General features: G+C 42.0%; 1 protein-coding gene across 50 annotated transcripts in view; it reads right to left on the bottom strand.

The window, feature by feature from the left end:
- Positions 1-23,218, bottom strand: part of DOCK10 (dedicator of cytokinesis 10) — a 237,444-nt gene that overhangs the window by 154,299 nt on the left and 59,927 nt on the right. For 8 of the 50 annotated variants that reach the window (XM_043493041.1, XM_043493052.1, XM_038415559.2 and 5 more), the window contains exon 1: positions 12,027-12,575. The exons of 39 other annotated variants lie outside the window; for them this stretch is intronic. In XM_043493041.1, the coding sequence (XP_043348976.1) occupies positions 12,027-12,131 (105 nt within the window). In that variant the 5' untranslated portion in view covers positions 12,132-12,575. Of the gene's footprint in view, positions 1-12,026; positions 12,576-23,218 lie in introns of those variants that run through there. 3 more of the 50 variants (XM_043493069.1, XM_043493042.1, XM_043493064.1) reach the window with 3 other exon arrangements.

The raw sequence follows: 23,218 nt of genomic DNA, 5'->3' as shown, positions 1-23,218 counted from the left end.
CACACAGCACACCGTTCTCCCCAACAGCCAGGATCTTTTTATCACCCTGACCGAAATACCCTCCCAAGCCAATGAAGCCGGAGAAGGGACCTCTGGTGAGTGTACCTTTTTAAAATATAATATCGGTTATAAAAGCAAGCATTTTTTAACGATTAAGTAGCCCTGAGGATGCATTCATGGGATGCATTCATGGCCAGTACAGCTACTGGAAAAGTCTGTTAACGTGTCTGGGGATGGAGCAGAAATCCTCCAGGGACATCTCCATGAAGCTCTCCTGGAGGTACTCTAAAAACCTTTGCAGAAGGTTTCTGGGGAGAGCAGCCTTATTCCATCCTCCATGGTGGGACACTTTACCACGCCATGCTAGTAGCAAGTAATCTGGTATCATTCCATGACAAAGCCTGGCATTGTATGGTCCAGGTGTTTGCTGGCATTCAAGCAACATCCATTCTTTATCTCTCTGTATTATCCTCAGGAGAGTGATATCATTCATGGTAACCTCGTTGAAACAGGGGAATTTAATTAAGAGGACATTCAGAGGTGACTGTTCCTACTGGGCTGTTTGCCTGTGGCTGAAAAGAAATCCTCCCCACAGTTAGCTATGGGGTGGGGGGAGGGCATTGGCACTGAGCTGTTCGCGTTTAGCTAGCAGGGATCTTCCCTGATACCAGCCACACGGTGGGGTGAGGGGTAAAGTGATCATCCCAGAGAATTGGATCGGTGGGGGGGTTAGTTTGGTTTCTGCTGCTGCACGTTTACAGGAAAACCACAGCACTAAAGGCCAACACAACGTGCTTTGCTTGATATGGGAGAGGAGGGCGCTGCTGTTATGAAGGTTGCAGAAGCCGAAAGACTATGGCATACCATCGCCGCCTGCAAGCCGAATTCTGTTGCCTGGCACTGCAAGTGTGATTTCTAACACCAAAGCCGCAGGCACTCAATATAAGATGCAAAATGCGACCTTGTACCAAAATCACATGTGCTATGTAATATGAATAGTGTTGTTCACCGTGAAAGAGTATAGCCATTGTTCTGTAAAATGTATCTTTTTACATACTTCACTCCCTTTTTTTCCTCCAGCAGCTGCAAATGTTTCAAGCCTCCCTCCTCCGTCCCAAAGGCGATCTCAGATAAGGCGGCGAAAAAAAACACACGCGTGATGAAATGTTCTCTGAGCTCATGCAGTCATCCAGCACTGACAGAGCTCAGCAGAATGTGTGGAGGGACACAACAGCAGAGTACAGGAAAGTGGCAGATGAACGTGAGGAGAGGTAGTGGCAGGAAGATCAGAGAAGGCATGAGGCAACGCTGGGGCTACTGAGGGATCAAACGGACATGCTCCAGCATCTGGTGGAGGTTCATGAATGGCAGCAGGATCACAGACTGCCGCTGCAGCCCCTGTTTAACCGCCCTCCCCAAGTTCCATAGCCTCCTCACCCAGACGCCCAAGAACGGCAGGGGGGAAGGCTCCGGGCACCCAATCATTCCACCCCAGTGGACAGCCCAAGCAACAGAAGGCTGGCATTCAACAAGTTTTAAAGTGGCCTTTTCCTTCCCTCCTCCCATACCCCACCCAAGCTACCTTGTGAGTTATCTCCCTATTTTTATAATCAATTAATAAAGAATACATGTTTTTAAAACAATAGTGACTTTATTTCCTTTGCAAGCAAGCTGTGATTGAAGGGAGGAGGGTGGGTGGCTTACAGGCAATTTAGAGGCAACCAAGGGGGTGGATTTTCATCAAGGAGAAACAAACAGAAGTGTCACACAGTACCCTGGCCAGTCATGAAACTGTTTTTCAAAGCTTCTCTGATGCGCACCGCTTCCTGCTGTGCTCTTCTAACCTACCTGGTGTCTGGATGCGCGTATTAAGCAGCCAGGTGATTTGCCTCAACCTCCCACCGAGCCATAAACATCTCCCCCTTACTCTCACAGAGATTGTGGAGAGCACAGCAAGCAGTAATAACAATGGGAATATTGGTTTCGCTGAGGTCTGAGCGAGTCAGTAAACTGCGCCAGTGACCCTTTAAACATCCAAATGCACACTCTACCACCATTCTGTACTTGCTCAGCCCATAGTTGAACAGCTCCTTACTACTGTCCAGGCTGCCTGTGTACAGCTTCATGAGCCAGGGCATTAAAGGGTAGGCTGGGTCCCCAAGGATAACTATAGGCATTTCAACAGTCCCAATAGTTATTTTCTGGTCTGGGAAGTAAATCCCTTCCTGCAGCTGTTTAAACAGACCAGAGTTGCTGAAGACGCGAGCATCATGAACCTTTCCTGGCCATCCCACATTGATGTTGGTGAAATGTCCCTTGTGATCCACCAGTGGTTGCAGCACCATTGAGAAGTACCCCTTGCGGTTTACTTACTGGTTGGCAAGGTGGTCCGGTGCCAAAACAGGGATATGCTTTCCATCTATCGCCCCACCACAGTTAGGGAACCCCATTGCAGCAAAGCCATCCACTATGACCTGCACATTTCCCAGAGTCACTACCCTTGTTAGCAGAAGGTCAGTGATTGCATTGGCTACTTGGATCACAGCAGCTCCCACAATAGATTTGCCCACTCCAAATTGATTTCCGACTGACCAGTAGCAATCAGGCATTGCAAGCTTCCACAGGGCTATTGCTATCATTTGTGAACTGTGAGGGCTGCTCTCATCTTGGCATTCTTGCGCTTCAGGGCAGGGGAAAGCAAGTGACAAAGTTCCATGAAAGTGCCCTGACACAGGCAAAAGTTTTGAAGCCACTGGGAATCATCCCAAACCTGCAACATTATGCGGTCCCATCACTCTGTGCTTGTTTCCCAGTCCCAGAATTGGTGTTCCATGGCATGAGCCTGCCCCAGTAACACCATGATCTCCAAATTGCTGGGGACCGCGGTTTTAGAGAAATCTGTGCTCATGTCCTCATCACTGTGCTGCCATCGCCTCCTTGTCTGGTTTTCAAGTGCTGGTTCTGCATAAACTGCATGATAATGCGTGTTTACAATGGTCATAACTGCTGTGGTGAGCTGAACGGGCTCCATGCTTGCCGTGCTATGGCATCTGCTCAGGCAATCCAGGGAAAAGGGCGCGAGATGATTGTCTGCTGTTGCTTTCATGGAAGGAGGGAGGGTCGACTGATGACATTTACCCACAACCAACTGCGACAAATTTTTGGCCCCATCAGGCACTGGGAGCTCAGCCCAGAATTCCAATGGGCAGCGGGGACTGTGGGAACTGTCAGATAGCTACCCACAGTGCACCACTTGGAATATCGATGCTTGCCACGGTACTGTGGACGCACACACTGTGGACCGAATTAATGTGCTTAGTGTGGACGCATGTACTCGACTTTATACAATCTGTTCCCAAAAATCGACTTCTGTAAAATCGGAGTACTTTCATAGTGTAGACATGGCTCTAGATATTTACTTAGTTTTACAACAAGCTTCATAAAAAGGCCTAGCAAAGTCAGTACACACTAAAATTTCATACAACTTGTTTATACTGTTCTATATACTATACTCTGAAATGTAAGTACAATATTTACATTCTAATTGATTTATTTTATCATTACATGGTAAAAGTGAGAAAGTAAAAAAAATTTCAGTAATAGCGTGCCATGACACTTTTGTATTTTTGTATTTCAAGGGAGATGTAACTTGGGGGTACGCAAGACAAATCAGACTCCGGAAAGGGGTACAATAGTTTGGAGAGGTTGAGAGCCACTGCTCTATATAGTCAATAGTTAAGATTTCACAAAGTTTAGCACTGATGTATTTTGCATTTCTGATGGGAAATCCTGGTTGCTTTAGTTAGTAGTATATCTTTAGATGAAGGGGACTGACTGCTCAAGTTTTCTTGTCACTGGCAGACAGAATCTTGTTAGAATGTTAGGATTAGTGTGTTTCTCCCCACAACTTTTGGCAGAGAGATCTGTAATGGAGTACGGCTGATTTACAGCTTTAACCACCAAAAGATGGTCTCTCCTGAATTTAACTTGTCTGTTTCTTTTGGAAATGGACCAATTAGACAATCTTGCAGCCAAGATTGTATTACTTGGAATTAGATTTTTATAGTGCTTTTTATATTATCTATCTCAAATGAGAAATGAATTATAGTAGCTGTGCTGGAATGATTATGTGAATATAAAAAGAGGCACTCACCATCACCCTACCTACTATAATAACTACTTATGACAGCACCTTTTACTATCCAGAGAAAGTGTGTTGTTGAGCACAATGGACTCTTCCATACCCTTTTTGAATAGTGTCGAGAGATCTATAATGTGCACCTGGGTCAATACCAGCAATAGATAATCTCCATTTAATTTCACATATGTAAAACAGCCCATAACTTTTCCACCACTGATGTACTGCTTCATCAGCAATGAGCAAAATCCCACCTCCTACAATGAGATCTAAACCCATAATCTTCTCTTCCAGATGGAATGATGTTACTTTCCCAGCAATAATGACCCAAAATACCCACATAATTGATTTTACAGAAACAGATATGGTACATGGCTGACTATGTCTTGCCAAAGACTACAGGAACATTGTGTGTTAATTCTGGTACCAATTTCTTCTTCATAATTGTGGGACAAAATGATTTGTAAACCATCTTCTTGAAGAAGCTTCTCTTTGAGTGCTAGAGAAATGATGTCAATGAGACTACTGGTCTCTCAAGAGTCCTTCCAGGCAATGTTCTAATCCTAAAAGCCAAACTGAATCCCAACTTCTGGTACTAAACAAAAATATAATATAATACAATTCTATTATTATCTATCATTTTAACTGTTATATTATTATTTTTCATAGACACTATTTAAATTATCCAAAAGCTATAGGCCTGTATTCTCTTTTAGAGACTTCATGCAAGAAAGGCAGAAAATCACCTGAAGTTTAAGTGACATAGATGCAGGGGATAAATAATTTAAGCAGGTGCAACATCATTACCCAAACTGGAATATACTCAGGACTCAAGGGTAGACCTTGTCTGCTCATGAAAAGTGCCATGAGATTTTTGGATGACCAACAGAGCCAGGATCTTAATTTTATATCTCATTCAAAATGGGTGTCTAAAAAACAGTTCACCCTAACACCATGCTGAAACACTAAAACAAAACTGACTTGCACGGAAAAGGGCCATTTACAGAAATATCACTCCCTCAGGCACTGTTCTTTTTCTTGGTCTCCACCCAAGTACTGACCAGGACCAATCCTGCTCAACTTCTAAGAGCTAATGAAATCCCTGCCCTAGGTGACATGGCTGCAGAATGCTTCAATGATTCTTGCACTGTAACTTGAGCACTAGATTTTTTTTGGTAATCAAGTAGTGTGTTTAGCACATTATACAATTTCACATTTCTGACAACATTGTCTACCTGGATATATACATAGTTAATATTATGTCACCAGAGTGGGCCTATTTATATTAAGTATCTCTTTACCAATCTTTCCACAGTTGAAGCTAGTGCATATTTTTAACACCATGCTTTTTGTAAATTTGGGATAGGACTGAATTTTAATCCTGGCCTTAGCACCGTTCACTGTAAGTATTCCACAACAATTACATGGCACCACCAAACTTGACAGTCATAGACGCTGGAGCATATCCAAATGGATGACAGTGAGGCCATGTAGTATCTGAGGTGGTCACATAATATCTACTTGGTCACCCAACCCACCTTGCCTTATACAAGGGCAGAGTAATGTGACTGCATTACCTAGCTATCAAATACAGTATAACAACTTGGTCCTGAAAGGTGATGTGCTACCATATGCAAGATTAGGAGGCAAGAGTGTGTGTGTGCTTGTGCTGGTTCATCCCAACTTGAGAGACAGTCAGTGATAGTGGGACTGAATGGGCAGGATGGCCCAACACCAGTTATGACTGACAACCCCAAAGTGGAATTTCCATCCAGGAAGTGGAGACAGTGCTACCAAATGGGGATTAAGGTTTCCCCAACACTCCACCTAATGGTGTTTGAACTAGAAGTATCAGAGAGCCCCCCCAGCAATATTCAAACCCTTTCTCACACCAGGCAGTTGACATCCTTCTCTTCCCTCCCACACATCCCCATCTTGTTATGGCTACCACTGAAGAAGCCCTGGGGCTACAGTCAGGGCTGGATTTATACTTTACACACATCTAAGCACAGCATCCTCAGTGCGCCACCCCCACCCCCCCCATGCTTACAAATGACCTTCGTGTTTTCCATAAAAAATTAAACAAAAATATATATAAACAATAATTTAAATACAGTAGAACCTCAAAGATATGAACACCAGAGGTACAGATTTACATGTCAACCAGACACCCTGTGGAACGGTAAGTCCTCAATCAGACAGCAGCATGTGCAGACATACACATGCAAAGCAAATACTGTACTGCCTTGGGGCTAAAGCTTCAGCCATGGGCGGTTGAGGCTGTAGCTGCGGGCTTCGGGGCTCAGGGCTTTAGACAGGGGGAGCGCTGGGGCTCTGGGCATCAGCCATGGATCCCCTCCCAATTTCAGCCCACAAGGGAGCTCTGGGGCTTGGGGATTCAGCCCTACAGCTCTGTTCCCGCCTTCAGCCCCAGGAGAGAGGGTGTGCGTGTGTGTGTGTGTGTGTGTGTGTGCACATGTGCGTGTGTGTGTGCGCGCGCGCCGGGGCTTGGGGTTTTAGCTACAGGGGGAGAGCCAGTTTCAGCCCCAGCGCTCTCCCGGTAGCTAAAGCCTCAAGCCCTTGGGTCCCCCTCCCCACTGAAGCAGGGAGCAGAGCTATGGGGAACCCCAGCGGCACTCTCCCAGGTTTAAAGTGCTGAGCCCAAGTGTTCCCATGGGACAGAAGCCCTGAGCCCCCAGCCCAAAGCTTTGGCACCCTGAGAATCAGAAGCCCCAACTTCCCCCCCAACCACAGCCTGGCCCCTCACACCCTGCAATTGCAACACGATCCCCCCACATGGCTGAACTCTTCTTCAGAGTTACGGAATATTTCAGAGTTACGGACAACCTCCATTCCCGAGATGTTCGTAACTCTGAGGTTCTACTGTATTAACTTTTAAACTTTTAAGCTACTTTTAACTTTTAGGTGCCCCTAGAATGCCGGGCTCCTAGGCATGTGCCTGCTGTGTCTAATTGGAAATCCGGCCCTGGCTACAGTAAGCAGTGAGAGCGCCAGTTTTCATGAAGGATAAGCTTTCATGGGCTAAAACTCACTTCATCGGATGCTTGCAGTGGAAAATACAGTAGGAAGATATACATATACACAAAGAGAACATGAAAAAATGGGTGTTGCCATACACACTATAACGAGAGTGATCAATTAAGGTGAGGTATTATCAGCAGGCAAAAAAACCCTTTTGTAGCGATGATCAGGATGGCCCATTTCCAACAGTTGACAAGAAGGTGTGAGTAACAGTGCGGGGGGGATGGGGGATATAAGCAAGGGGAAATAGTTTTACTTTGTGTAATGACCCATCCACTCCCAGTCTTTATTCAAGCCTAAGTTAATGGTGTCCAGTTTGCAAATTAATTCCAATTCAGCAGTCTCTCGTTGGAGTCTGTTTTTGATGTTTTTTGTTGCAATACTGCGACTTTTAGGTATGTAATCGAGTGACCAGGGAGATTGAAATGCTCTCCGACTGGTTTTTGAATGTTATAATTCTTGACGTCTGATTTGTGTCAATTTATTCTTTTATGTAGAGACTGTCTGGTTTGGCCAATGTACATGGCAGAGGGGCACTGCTGGCATTGGAAGGTGTAGTCTCCCATAGCTTTCTGGGATTTTAGTGACACATAAAGCCACAGATCTTTTCCAGGGATCATGAAAGATGCTTCAGCCTGTGCTTAACTTTAAGCATATAGTGAAATCTTGCTTTGGTACTTAAAATTACATGCATCAGGGCTATATATTTGTACGTATATCCCATATGGCTAGGACTTGACACATCTACAATGTCCGAATACTATCTGTAATTCTACCTAATGTCTACAGTTAAGTAGAATTACAGATAAGGTTTGGCATAATATTCAGAAGAACGAGAAAATTAATTGCTTGTCCCACTTTACACAGGAAGTGGAAGTTTAGTTTTAAACACTTTGGGGAAAAGGATAAATAAATCTCATACAATAAACAAATTGCTGGAATTACCATTACTATACAAGTAGCATTATGATCCCTGAACATATTGGTGAAATTTTTAATTTAATTCATTAAAAATGTAGACTTTTTTTTATTCTTCAATTTAAAATGCTGCTAGCAGGTTTCTAAATTATAATTATTTCACAGGTGTTGACTAAATACTTCTTCGTAGGTAACTTAGGGTGAAAAATGTCTTGTCAATATCCTAGGGTTTATAGTTTTATTTACATAAAACATCCCTTGGCTCCAAACAGCTGCTCCATTTGTTCTCCCTTTATATGACACAAATCAGAATGGAATATAACAACACTGGCAAAATGTTTTCTTTTAAAGCCATCACGTTAATTTCAACCTCAAAGCCATTATGCAGAGGTGACAGAATCCCATGATGATATTCACTTCACCTTCATAGAGTCTGAACACTTGGGTTGTATATAAGGGACAGGTGGCAGGTTTGGGAGGAGGATATCAAACCCCTGGCCTGGGCCAAAAAATTTGGCTGCAGCAGAGCTGCCCCATAGCAGCTACTTCACGCCGTGGAGGGAGGTGTATCTCTGCCTTCCCTATGGATCATAGTGGGGGACTCTGCACTAGCCCTGATTAAGCTATTGTGTAAGGGTTGTTTGACAACATGCTCAAGAGATTCACAATTATATGGATCCACTCTCTCACATAAGAATTAAAGTGGCAGTGATACACTGGGCCTGCTGGCAGGTTGGGGTGGAGAATTCTATCAGCGGTTTCAGCACAAAGCTCATTTAAACAGGCATTTTGGAGGTAGTGTAAATTTCACCCATATAATACTTGGAGAATTTACATTAATGATGTCTGCAAAAGCTTAAGAAATGCTGTCTTGAAACAACAACTTTGCTGAATTATGAATTGGCATGGCCAACTAATACTACTGCAAGTATTTTAAATCTGGGTTATGGCTAAATAGAGCACATTTCTGTTATTTGCATTCAATCAGGACACACAAGAGAAGTACAACATACACACCTAAATGGATTGAAAGCAGCAGGCCACAACTTTAGTTTATTTTTAATATTAAGGACACAGGTTCGCCATTCTATCAAGGATTCATTAGTAAAAGTGATCACTGGCTATACAGATGTCTTACCAGCCCAGACAGATATACGGGGCTTGTTTCTGCCCTCACATTTCAGGAACACCTCTAGTGAAATTAATAATTACACCATTGTAAACGGGAACAGAACCAGGCCAACTATAGTGAACTCATCCAAAATCTACCGACATTCTAAATCATGCAGAGGGAATTAAAGTATTTACAAAATAGTTTCTGGCAGATATTAGACAACCTGTTACAGCAAACACAGAGCCTGATCCTGTATACCGCAAATTGCTTCCTGGGAGGTGCTGAGCTCACAGCCTTCAGGCTGAGCGAAGGGTACTCCACAACTTGGATCCGTAGCATCCTGACACACTGAGGATATCTGCAGCTACTCTGGAAAGAGCAACTACTGATTGACAGCAAAAACGCCCTTGGCAAAAGAATTTGTGCTCTCCAGTTATGAAATATTGGGTTGAAAGACAGGCTGCAAACAGCAGAAGTAAATCTGAGGGAACCCATGTTATGCTACTCGCCTAGGGACTAAACAAACTTTGGAGAAATACACTGGCAGAATAATATGTGACAGTGGTTCCATCTTAGCGTAACCTGAAGTTAAAAAGAACACCGTTCAGAGCAAATGCCAGGCTTTGTTAAAAAAGAAAAAAAGAAAATCCCACTTAAATGAACAGAAAAATTACAATAGCCAGTCACCTAAAGGAAAATGTAATAACAATGTCTGGATGCCTGATTGAAACTGATGCTATGTACTGCTTTTGGATAACCCTTTAGTGCTCTAAATCCCTTTTCCTTCAGAATGGCTAGATGCATAATTCAAAGGATACTGTTTTTATCATCTTCTATAAATCACTATTTATACTTTTAAGGGCCAGAACTTCAGTTGCTGTACATCAGCGTGGCACCATTAAAAATCAAAAGAATTAGGCCAGTTTACACTAGCTGAGGATCTGGCCACAGATGCGAAGAAGTATTAGCAAATGAACTAACATCCATTTAAAAACAATGTGTTTACTTTCACTTCTTCTATTATAGTTAATCACTAGCAAGCTTGCGATCCTATTTTCCTTTAGGCCTGATGCTGCACTTGTGGTCATTATTCACATACATTAGGATTTGCAGGATGAGGCCAAAAGTCCTCTTAGCATAGGATTTTATGTGATAAATCATGCAACAGTGTCCTGAACCCATCGAAATCTTATTGATTTCAATGGGACCAAGATTAAGCCCTTATTATAAAGCAACAAGGTACTATGAAGCTTAAATGTTGAGATCTATAAACTATGAGAAATGCAGATTGACTATAAAAGGCTGACAAAAGGCATGAAGTTTTAGATTTCCCTTTATATGCTGTCAGAACAAAACAAGAGAGAGAGAATAATTATCATTAGCAAAGGCTAAAAGGACTAGTACATTCTAAATGCTTCAGTTTACAAAAAATTCCAAAAAAACACAAGTTTATTTCATGTGCCACAAAGACAGTGCTGTCATTTTTAAGGCTCTTAAGATGTTTTAGTTTTCAGGCACATACAACCTGATCCTGTACCACTGAGTTTTGCCACTAACAGGAGTAGACTCATAGGGCTAGAATTTCAAAGGACTTCAGCCTAAAGAAGTGCTCAGCAGCACTCAATAGCCCCGGCTGCGATACTTTGAAAACCTGGCCATGTATTTCAGTACCCAAATGGGAGCCAAGATCTTCTGAAAATTTGCCTGCATTTTTGAGTTCATTTGGAAGGCTGGCACATGGTGTCTTCAATTGCCTGACAATGAGCTAGCCCAACAAGAACTACATTTTAATGTTATTTTTGCTTTTATCCTAACAGCTGATTCATTTCCATGTCATAAATATCTCCTACATGGCAGACTGAGAGATATCTCAGCAAGTAGAAACAAAACACTTATCTCAGGGAACTGTGAACCTACGTCTCAAATCAACCTGGCTGACCAAATTTTAATGTTTCAAAGGTTTGGGATTTTTTCCTCTTGAGGAGGCGCTAGTTAAAATAAATTCACTTCAAGTGTATTAACTTTTAATTAATTTTCTTACAATAATCAGAAAAAGGGGTCTCCACTAATATAAGAAAAAAATACATGATATAACATATAAACCCAGATCTTCCACAAATTTTCATAATACCTATGTGAGGAAAAGGACCCATTATCTCTAAAAGTAATGTTGTAATCTCAAAGCACTTTACAAAGGCCGGTAAGCTTTGACACCAAGGGAAACTTACATGTAGAGTGGTTAAGTGACTTGCCCAATGTCCCACAGTGAATTAATGGCAGGGCCAGTAGTAAATCTCAGAGATGAAATCCTTGCCCGATTGCAGTCCATGGCAAAACTCCCATTGACTTCAATGGGGCAGAATTTCTACCCAGGTCTTTTTGTCCAGGCCCTCTCCATTTGTCCACACCGCTGTAAAAGAATACTGGTTTTCTTTTTTTTCCCCCCCTTTCAAAAACACAATACAAACACAAACTGTAGAGTCAGATTGTGATACCCTTATTCACAAAGAGCAGCACTTTACAAGTAGCACCATTGGCTTCAGTGTGTTACAAAGTATAATTCTGCATGAGTAAGAATATCAGCACTTGCTTTATACACGTTGTGCTATATCATAGGTTCCGTTATACACACTGAGGTGTCAATGCTTTCATTTCATTCAATCATTCCTTGATTTATTTTCATATGGAGACACCAAGGACCAAATCCCATGCTGCTTACTACCCACAAGTAGGCTGCTGATGAGGATTTGCCCTGTAATTTTTAACGAGTCTTGAAAAGCAGTAGACAAAAGAAAAATAAATAAATATACATACGCAACTTAATGTGTGAATTTCCCCTTGATTTACTCTCCTAACAGTCCTTCTCTTCCTCCATAGTTCACTGGGCTCCCTTTTGAAAACTTTCCCTCGAAAGCTCATTGTATCAATGGGAACTCAAGCAGCAAACAAATCACTCTTTAAAAACTGTGTTCCTTTAACCTTTTTGCTTCAGCAGCTTCAGCAACCCGAATGAAGACTGTTCAAGAGGGAAGTGTGTCTAAAACTTAACACATGCTGTATCCACAGTAACTGAACAGAAAGGAAAAGAAAATCAGCAATAACTCATTGCTTCCTGTGAGTAATATTCCACTATTGGGAAGATGGTATCTCATTAAGCCATAAATAAAAGCTTAGCACCTTGTCTTTATAGCAGATTGAAATAGGAAGCTGTAGAGAAATTATTACAGCTTAACGTCTATCTTTGCCTCCAAAAAACATTTATGTCCTTTACCCAGCCTCCTCCCCTGCCAAACTCTTCATTGGTCAAAAGCCAAAATGACTGAGTTCAGAGACGATAGTGGGGCGGGGGCAAAATTTAAAGGTTTTGACGGTCTGCAGCAGGATTCAGGGCAGGGCATATAAACCCTGGCAGAAATCAAGGGGGGGACACATGACCCTGTGTAACTGTGCACCCCCCCCACACACACACTACGCATTGCCTCTGATTGAGTTCTGCTTGTATGGACGCAGCTGCTGTTACATATGCATTTGCAACCTGAATAAACCGAAAGTTTATTCTCAAGACAAGAATCTTCTCTGCTATCCACCATAACCCCCATTTTTAAGAACAGTTACTTTAGGTCATCATTTTCAGACATCTGATGTTAAATAAACTCCGCATTTTGTATCTGAATAACAGTTCCTCTTTCTCAGCGGTATGAGGTACCAATAAGAGGAAGAAAAGCTCTGTAAAATGTTACATCTATAGACAATAGACAGCTATAGACATTTTGTTATATGATTGTTCAAATTACGTTTTTGACATGTAAGATATAATACAAGAAATCTCTGCTTTAATATTTCCTCCCCACTGATGTATAAATATCTGAATAAAAGAATATTTATTATCAGAGAATGTAGTCTAAAAAAACTATTGAAGAGAAAATATCTTCTGAAAATACTCTCAATTTTTAAAAAAAAATCCCTCTCTCTTTCCTATTTACAACACTTCTCAGAACACTTTCTACATCCTCCTTTTTGTGTTGGGATTTTTAAGCGTATTTTCACTTTAACAACAGTTTGAATCCAGGGTAATTCTGCTGGCTTCAAAAAGGAATCTTTCCATTTGGTGTCATCTGAATTACTCTGCATTTATATCATTCTAACTGAACAGAATTTGGTCATCTATCTCTAATTCTACAGGGTCACATACAGGAAGGCTAAAAGATTACATCCAGACTGCATTTCTATAGAAGCATTATTAATCTAAGGCGTTGGTAACCATGGCATATAGGAAGTTTCACCAATGCCTACAGTCCCATGATCTCCTCAGGGTCACATTAAATCTACCTGATATACTGTATAGCCATTTCCGCAAAAGCTATCTCAGTCAATTAACTTGCAGGCCCCTTCATAGGCATTACTGGTACAAAACAGGTTTAGAGCCCACAGAGCTAACCACAAGAGGATCAATCTCAGAGTACAGGGATCCTCCGGTGATACAGAGCCAGTATAGCAGCTCCTAAACATCTCTGTCCCTGCTGCCAGGGGAGGGGATATACTGGAGGTGGGACCAGGTCTTGGAGCGTCTTACATTCTAGCAAGCCAAGGCTACAGCTTCTTGAAGACAATGGCAGCAATATAATTTAGGGCAGCTGTCAAACTACTCTAAACTAAGCTAGTTTCTTGACTTTAGCAAAGCTTTTGACACGGTCTCCCACAGCATTCTTGTCAGCAAGTTAAGGAAGTATGGGCTGGATGAATGCACTATAAGGTGGGTAGAAAGCTGGCTAGATTGTCGGGCTCAACGGGTAGTGATCAATGGCTCCATGTCTAGTTGGCAGCCGGTGTCAAGTGGAGTGCCCCAGGGGTCGGTCCTGGGGCCCGTTTTGTTCAATATCTTCATAAATGATCTGGAGGATGGTGTGGATTGCACTCTCAGCAAATTTGCGGATGATACTAAACTGGGAGGAGTGGTAGATACGCTGGAGGGGAGGGATAGGATACAGAAGGACCTAGACAAATTGGAGGATTGGGCCAAAAGAAATCTAATGAGGTTCAATAAGGATAAGTGCAGGGTCCTGCACTTAGGATGGAAGAATCCAATGCACCGCTACAGACTAGGGACCGAATGGCTCGGCAGCAGTTCTGCGGAAAAGGACCTAGGGGTGACAGTGGACGAGAAGCTGGATATGAGTCAGCAGTGTGCCCTTGTTGCCAAGAAGGCCAATGGCATTTTGGGATGTATAAGTAGGGGCATAGCGAGCAGATCGAGGGACGTGATCGTTCCCCTCTATTCGACACTGGTGAGGCCTCATCTGGAGTACTGTGTCCAGTTTTGGGCCCCACACTACAGGAAGGATGTGGATAAATTGGAAAGAGTACAACGAAGGGCAACGAAAATGATTAGGGGTCTAGAGCACATGACTTATGAGGAGAGGCTGAGGGAGCTGGGATTGTTTAGTCTGCAGAAGAGAAGAATGAGGGGGGATTTGATAGCTGCTTTCAACTACCTGAAAGGGGGTTTCAAAGAGGATGGCTCTAGACTGTTCTCAATGGTAGCAGATGACAGAACGAGGAGTAATGGTCTCAAGTTGCAATGGGGGAGGTTTAGATTGGATATTAGGAAAAACTTTTTCACTAAGAGGGTGGTGAAACACTGGAATGCGTTACCTAGGGAGGTGGTAGAATCTCCTTCCTTAGAGGTTTTTAAGGTCAGGCTTGACAAAGCCCTGGCTGGGATGATTTAACTGGGACTTGGTCCTGCTTTGAGCAGGGGGTTGGACTAGATGACCTTCTGGGGTCCCTTCCAACCCTGATATTCTATGATTCTATGATTCTATGATTAGGGGATTAGACCAGTATATAGATATCCCAGGACTGGGAGAGCACAAAGGACACTTTTCCACCACCACTGCTTGGCCAGCTAAGGATATACGTCATGCTATATTTTCCCATCACATATTCTCTTTATGGGTCACTCATTTTTTTTTAAATGATGTGTTTGATCCAAGACAATTGGCAGTTTTCCTTAATTCTCACTATGGCTGAGCTATGTCTGTCTGTTATTCTCTCTTCCTGAGTTGTGGGTGCAAAAGCTAGCTATGCATTCCTCTTTCAAAAAGCTTCAAACTGAAGTAAAAATAACATTCCTATAATTTGTTACAGTTATCATGCAGCACATAGTCTGAGGCCTGTGACTTTGTCCTGAGTGCCATGTTTTCCTCCCAATTTCCAAGAAACCCTTTTCAACTCCTGGATGTCTTTAGGCATCTTTCAAAACTCTGCAGTATTCCATATTTCTAGTAGTAACCCATGTGCAGTATTCCCATGCTAAATGTGAGTTTTCTTGTCTTTTGATGGCCGTTTGGGAGGATGAACTGCTACAGTACATCCTTATGAAAGAGTATGTGAGCTGGATCAGCCCGCTTGTTTTTGTCTATGACATTTCACAACTTAGAATACAGTGAAACATGAACAACAGACCACTCTTAATAGGCAACTTCCTGCCTTCAGAGACCACCCCTCCTCCCTACTGAGCAAAATTCTGCTTTTTTTCTTTATTAGAAGACCATCTCTATTAAGTAAATGAATTTTTCTGATCTCTCCAATGATTGCTTAAGACAGGTTTCACTGTATACACATTAAGCAAAGCAGTGAAAGTCTTCACTGTCTGGCAGTAAGAGATGGAAAAGAGAAGTCCTTTGCCAAGACATGCAGACATTTCCAGTGGCTAACAATACAGAACCACAACATTAACAAAGTTGGAATTCTTCCTTATTTTCTCTCAAACCACTCTACTCTAGTTGATTCCTGACAGTCTCTCACATGACACTGTGGATGGAACTGCCAAGACAAAACGTCCTTGCCAGACATTAAAATTAATGCTGGAAACTTCAATTCTGTCGAGTTAACTTAATTCAGGTATAGATTCCTCTCAGAGACTCTTTAGAATATTGACTACTTTCTCTAACACTTTATCGTGCCAAAGGGCCATAAAGTTTCCTTTCCTCAAACCTCTTTCACTATTGCTTGATTGCAGGAAAATAGGCTGAACATTACTGATGAGTGAACCTGAGAAGGGACAGAAGCGTTGGGCCAAAATGTGACATCTAGTCATTGCCCCAGGTTGGGATGAGCATAGTATTGTTGCCCGCCATCCTGAAAAGGGAACAGTGACTGATGACCAATGTCTCTGAATTGTTTTTTTTCCTGAGGACTATGAACAGTGTATTGCCAGCAGTTACAAGTTACCACACACCTCCTTCTAAGCAAGTACATTTATTCTTAAGGTAAAAGCATTACAGACAAAACATATTTACAAAAAAACAATAAAAGTCCCTATACACATGCTAAAAGCTTACCAGAAGTTACCCCTCAGTCTTATTGGGACTAGCTGGCCGCTGTCTTTTCAATCCTGCCACAACAGTTGGGGCCCTCTTGGACAGAAGGTCCTGTCCATTTGCTGGATCAGAAAGAAAGCCTTATGTCACTTCAAGCTCATCCTTTTATATCAAAAGCCATTTCTTTGTCTTCTAGTCTCTGGATAACCCAGCTTGAACCAGTACACATAAATCTCTCCAGGGGCTGATACCACTATAGAGCTGGGTAGTTGCAGTGACTTGCCTTTGACACCTCCCACTGTTTAAATTCCCAAAAGAGCTGTGGTACCCCCACCCCATGAAGTGGAACACAATCATACATAAATCATTCATATATTTAATGGCCCGAAAGATACAATATCTGTCACACACTTCCCGCCCCCCGCAGCACACGTATTTAAAAGAGTCTGGTCCTCAGTTTGGCTCAGAAAAACATTCCAAAATCAAGATGCAGATTTGAACTTTATCCAATCTCTAAAGTCTCTATACTGAAACTGGAGACCTGACAAGAAACTGGACGCTCTCTCCTATCCTTCCGGATTCTGGTCAGGCTGGAGATCCTGCAAGGGCAGCAGGGGATATTGTCACCTCTGCTTCCTCAAGTTAACTGAACTTCTATGAACCTCAACATAAATAAAAGGTGATTTTAGGTTCAAGTTGTTTGTTATTCTACTTACACCCATTTTTCTATCCCCACTGAGAATCTTCCTGTCTTTCTTCAATGTTGTGACTCACATTATTGTTTATTATAATTTCTGGTAGCACCCGCAGCAGGCTTTGAGTGGTACATGCATAGCTGAAGGCACCATCTCTGTGCTGAGAAGCCCACAGTCTGAATACTGAGAAATCAACAGAAAACATGTAGGTGGTGGCGGAACAACAAATATATATATAAAGTAGGACTGGTACGCTGGTGGGTGTAATAAAAAAAAAATCTTTCTTTTACCTTTTTTCTGGTGGGTATGACATTGCTGTTTTGAGCAGGTATTCTCTGTATCTGTAATAGGGAATACCATTGGGACCAGTAATATCTTACCTCCTGGTAAAAGTGTAAAATAAAACTTTTCTGGCACCTACTGTAAATTATGTCCTAATTACGCCTCAATCTTGACAGTGGCAGCCATCAAGTTCCTTACAACCATCAAGGAAATTACGGCTCTTTAGAGTCTATGGACTTTCACAGATCTTGACTACTACATCATTTAGATTACCACACACATTAATGTTGCAAATAGAACAGTAAACTGATGTTTCCATATAATTGCTGCAAGCATTCAGTTGTTAAACTTTTTTTTTTGATTGAAAGAATGATAATAGACTTCTCTCAGCCTTCTGGAACAGATTCACTCTGTAGGATCCTGTCAAGCAGATGTTAGAGAGTGCAAGTGTAACGCTGACGGATCCCAGTCATCAGCAGGCGGGGGACCCCTGGAGCTTAGTGCATGAGTCTCTACCGCATGAGCCAAAAGCCAACTGGCTGTTAGCTAAGGCTGTCGAGCAGACTCATTTAACTCTCTCTCTTTACGTGGTCTCGGTGCCACTAGCTGGGACAGAACATCACACCCAGGAGGGGTGTGGGTTACACAAGTCTCTCTTGTTTTTATACTTTTGGAAGCTGTTTTATATATACCAGTAGCTGAGTTGGACCATGATGGGTGAGAGCTGGTGAGAGCAGGTTGCTCCATGCAACTCTTCAGGGGGCTCAAGGATATCCCTATTATTTCCTCTTCTTCTCTCACCTTTGTCTAAAGGAACTTATTGTTACAGAGGTTCTCCTATCAACACTACTCTTTTAGGGCTTCATCCAAAGCCTGCTAGAGCCAATGGAAGACTCCTATTGACTTTAGGTCAGGCCCTTAAATGGCAGAGACAGTAGCTACCAGACAGCACTGTAAGGTGTTCCTTTTCTCCTGCACTGAGCATTTCTGCCTCTGAAACCTTCCCAATTTCTGCTGGTGCAAGTCTGAATGACTGATCTTGAAATAATTATTAGCTTAAATGTCTATTAAATTGGATAAATTAATATGGCTAAATCCCCTGAACTGCTTTAAAAGTCACAACCATAAAGTGCAATGTAAACATTATTATTTGTATTATGAGCGTCTCCAGCTAGCAAAGTGATGTTACTAAGCCACAATGTTGCTCCAGCTATTTTTTTTTAAACAGACTGGATCACCACAAGCGGTTCTCCCAGTTCCAGGAGCTTTGCCTGGTAACTGGGATGTGTTGCATCTGGCTGAGACATTTGGGTTCCAGAGAATGTTGAAGTATTCAGCGAAATGATGAAATATCAGGTAGTTACTTCAGTGTTTGACTAGCATCTCTCCGATGTCTTAGCTGAACATTTTCAATGTTTTCAATGTTTAGAATGAACCTAACAATATGAAGTATCTGGATATCAATGTGATTCTTTCTTTTCTAGAAATGGCTATATATTCTCTTAGCTTTGTGGCCAGTTGGTATCTGATATGCTTTATCTTCAATGAAACTCCAATTAAAAAATAACAACTCTCTTCTTTCTTTGTTTCTGTTCAAATCTTCATGTGATGTAATTTGTTTTCCCCCTAAATCTATGAATTATTTCATGTTGTCATTAACTTCAGTTTGGATTCATGATATGCACTGATGCATGCATGTGTAGCTGTACACAGAAATGAACCATCAATTTGTGCTTTACTGTCCTTTGTTTCATTAGTGTTTTGATGGTGGCCCTATAGAAATATGAATATTAAGTGTCAAAGATCCACATCTTCAGTTTTTGCGAATACAGACTAACACGGCTGCTACTCTGAAATCTTCAGTTAACAATCTCAAATATAAAGACACTTTTTAAGGATATCAGGCCAAATATTTAAACTTATAGTTGATGTACTGAACTTGAAATCATACTGTCCTCCCAAAACTATATAATCTGTCTATATTCTACAAAAAGGAATCATAATGTAACCTTAGCTCCAAGTAACAATGCTGGCTCTTTCAACAACAAACTTAGAGTCTTCAGTTTCTTTAGACTCATTGGAATTCACATGCAATGATAAGAACTCACAGCAAGTGTCAGGAGAATGAAAGCATTGCAGTCTGCTCAGTACTTTTGTCCCAGTAGGATACCGACACATAAAACAGAGCAGGTTGAAAATGTGTCCCTGATTTGTGCACCCATATGAAGAACTTGCACATGCATGCATTGGATATGGACTTTTGAAAATGTGGACTTTTTTTCCCCCCACACATTCTTCACAACACAATAAAACCATATACAATATACAAAACATCACACTTCTAAAATGCTCCCCCAGAGAAAGAAACAAGGAAGGGCAATTAAAAAAAAAAGTAAATAAAGGAAAGAAAAGAATGATAAGGGAAGGCCATAAATATTGGAAGGGAATGCGTTAACTGGTAAAGGGTGATGACTGAGTGACATGGAGACTAAACACCATTCTCAGTTCTGGGCTTTCTCATGCATACATCAGATGTGAGGCACTTGGGTGAGGTGATATGTGAAAGGCTGCACTGCCACCACATGTGTTGCAGTGTTGTATGAATAGAGGAGTTCATTCTCTTCCTTATCAATCTAAATTGGCTTACTTAAAGTCCTCCTTTTCATAGGATCATCCATCAAACAATCTACTGGGATAGTAGTAATAACTACCACTAAAAATAACTAATAAGAATAACACTTAGCTCTTAAAATCAGTGACTAAATCAAAAGAAGAATCTTTTCTGCTCCAAAGTCAAGTCATCTATCCACTCAGAGTATTATATTTCCTGATGTTAATGGCTGCCAAGTGGCAGAGTAAAAACAAAACAAAACAGCACATTACTTAAATTCTTGAGATGTAGAAGCCTGGCTGAAGGAATATAGACTATAGCCTCTGTAAAATCAGGCCAACACTGAAACTATATTAATTGTACAGAAATCTTCCATTATTTCCTCCACCAAAAGAAGTACACAATCATTTTCTGTCTCTTTTGAATGGCATGCAGCATTTCCTAATCTGTTGCAGTTCCTGAGTGAGCCACAAAAAATAAAGAGCTAAATAGCAAAGATCATGCCAAATTTCTGACTTCTGCAGAGGAAACAGAAGTAGCTGCAAATTCACTTCCCATCACTCATAGCACGTGGACGTGAACTCAGGAACCAATAAGAAGTTAAAAAAATACAAAAGATGGAGCCCTTTGGGGAGACTTGAGAGTCTGACACTTAATGCTATTGTGATCATTCCTCTGGCAATCTTCTGCAAGATGCTCAGTGTTACATACTCTATTGGGCTCCCCCATCTTTTCTGGCCAACAGATGCCGCGTGGGAGTCACAAGAGGTGAAGGCTGTGTATATTTCAGAAACCAAGAATGATAATCTGGATAATAATTATAGGTTGCATTAGCCGATAAGCTACATAAATATACACTGCTATTGCTGTTTATATTCATCATCTTTGCTTTCATTTTCAATTCAGAAGCACATAATTATTGTTCATCTGATCTTGTGTGCTCCAACAATGCAACATTGCTAAAAGTAGGTCATGCAATTGGACTGACAGAATCATATCAGATATAAATTTGTCATCCCTTCAGAGATTTGTCAGAGCACTACTAAGAAATTAATTATGATCCATGTCATACACCCCACACAGATTCCATGGTCTAAATGCCAAAAATCCAGACAGAAAGATATCGTATCAGAAGTCACACATCAATCTTTCTTTGCCAAAGACCACTATTATCTGCCTCTTCAGGATGTTGAACAGGTTAACAGCTCGTTAGTGGTTTGTGAATGCACCAATGGCAACACCATGCTTGTCAAGATCTCCTTAGACAGGTAAAGCAAACATTACAGCAGGAGAAAAAGCAGCTATTGCAATTTAAGTTGCATAGTTCTTTCTATTCTAACCATTTGTCTTCAGCTGCTCAAAACTTTACAAAAGTGTCACCTTTGGGGCTGAAATGTTCCAAGCTGGTGTTTGCCCGAAAGCATGTTTTTACTGAGGAAAAACAGTTCTACCATTTTTGAGAACAAGAAGAGTGAAAAAACCCTACTTCATTATTAAAACAAACAACTTTTTTTCAGAACTGCTCTAGCACTGAATCAGCTGGGTGCACAAAGCTGATATTTGCCAGGCAAATAGGGTGTGTTCCTGCTGAGCACCCAGGCCCTGATCTAACCAAGCACTTAAGCATTTGCTTAACCTTAAGCATGTGAACAGTCCAGCTGAAGGGTTAAACAAGCTCATTCTTTCACTTGCTCTACAAATCTGTGAAACTAGCTCTGACCACATGGAGGGCTGAGAATTCATCATGATAATTGTGACATTAGCACACAAGGTGAGCTCTCCAAGGTAGTGTGACAACATCTCTGCAACAAACAGCCATGAAAGGAAAACACAAGTCTCTTTTATAATATCTGCCAGGGCTCTCCTAATGTGCCTTTCCAGACATTGGCTCCTGGGGTCACCAGCTCCAGCTATGTCAATCCATCTCTTTTCTTCTGAGGCTGACAGTGCACTGATTTCAACTATTCTGTTCACAGTGCTTTTATCTTCGCTTCATGCCCCAGGTATTAGTGTATCTCATGCAGAACAAATATGTGAAAGGTTCCTCTATTTCTGTGCACTGCATGAAAGGTGAAGACACACCCTCTCATGGAAGTAGTGGTGTCATGAGCTTTCAATGGGTTGCACTTGCCAGCTTCTTTGTGCACAGTCAGAGTCCATGGGATTCCTTTGTGGCTGAAACTTCCCTCTGAGAGGAGAGGAAGAGGGAGGTCTTGGTGAGGGTATTTTGTCAGTCATGAGTTTGATTTCACAGAGTACTTAATGGGTCTTACAGTACACACACACACACACACACACACACACACACACACACCCATCTCAAACAGCCTGAACAGCATTCATGGGTGCTTGCTGTTAGTACATCCTGAGCCACCTGCAACCCTTTCACTGGTTTTCCAAAGTTTCTACTCATGAAAATTCCTCCCAGTTCTCCTATTTGGGAAGCATGGTCAGCTGTGTGTGGAAGGAGCAGTCCCTGCACCCATGCAGATCTTGGGAGGCTAGTAACGGATGCACAGCTATCTGCTGCTCCTATTTCCCCTTCTCAGCATGTCATTCATAGCAACCTTGCTGTTATGCTGCCCCTCGCTAGCAGATGCATCTTGGAGTGAGGTTGCAGTGGAAAATATTGTTGGTCTGATCAGCTGCAACTTCTGGGCAGATTTCCATGTTGGAAATCCACCTGCACCCAAGGGGTGCATGATATGGTCATCTGCTACTCCTTGCCCATGATTCTCCTTTCATTTGCACTGGTGCCAACAAAGAGTAGCTCCAATGAAGTCAATGGATTGATATGTCCATAAAACTAGTGACAGGAGAGAAGAGAGTCTGGCCCCAAGTCTCTTTTTTCACCACCAGCACTCCCTCCCACATCTCTCAGGAGTAGTAGCAATGGGGGTGGGGTGAAGGGAGGCGAGGTATTGTACAGCAGCCCTTGGTTCCAAGTTGGGGGTGTAGAGTCTCTATATGTGGGTTCTCTACTATGCTGTCCAGGAGCACAGACAAAACACAGTATTTCACCAGCTTTGGCCCCTAGTGCCCCTGAGTAGGTTGGATCAAAACTGGGCTGTATTATTCCCCCTAAACAAATAGAAT

The sequence above is a fragment of the Dermochelys coriacea genome, chromosome 9 (genome assembly GCF_009764565.3).
Source record: "Dermochelys coriacea isolate rDerCor1 chromosome 9, rDerCor1.pri.v4, whole genome shotgun sequence".
NCBI classification, from domain to species: domain Eukaryota; kingdom Metazoa; phylum Chordata; order Testudines; family Dermochelyidae; genus Dermochelys; species Dermochelys coriacea.
The sequence above is the reverse complement of the archived record's forward strand: the minus strand, read 5'-3'. Positions and strand labels throughout refer to the sequence as shown.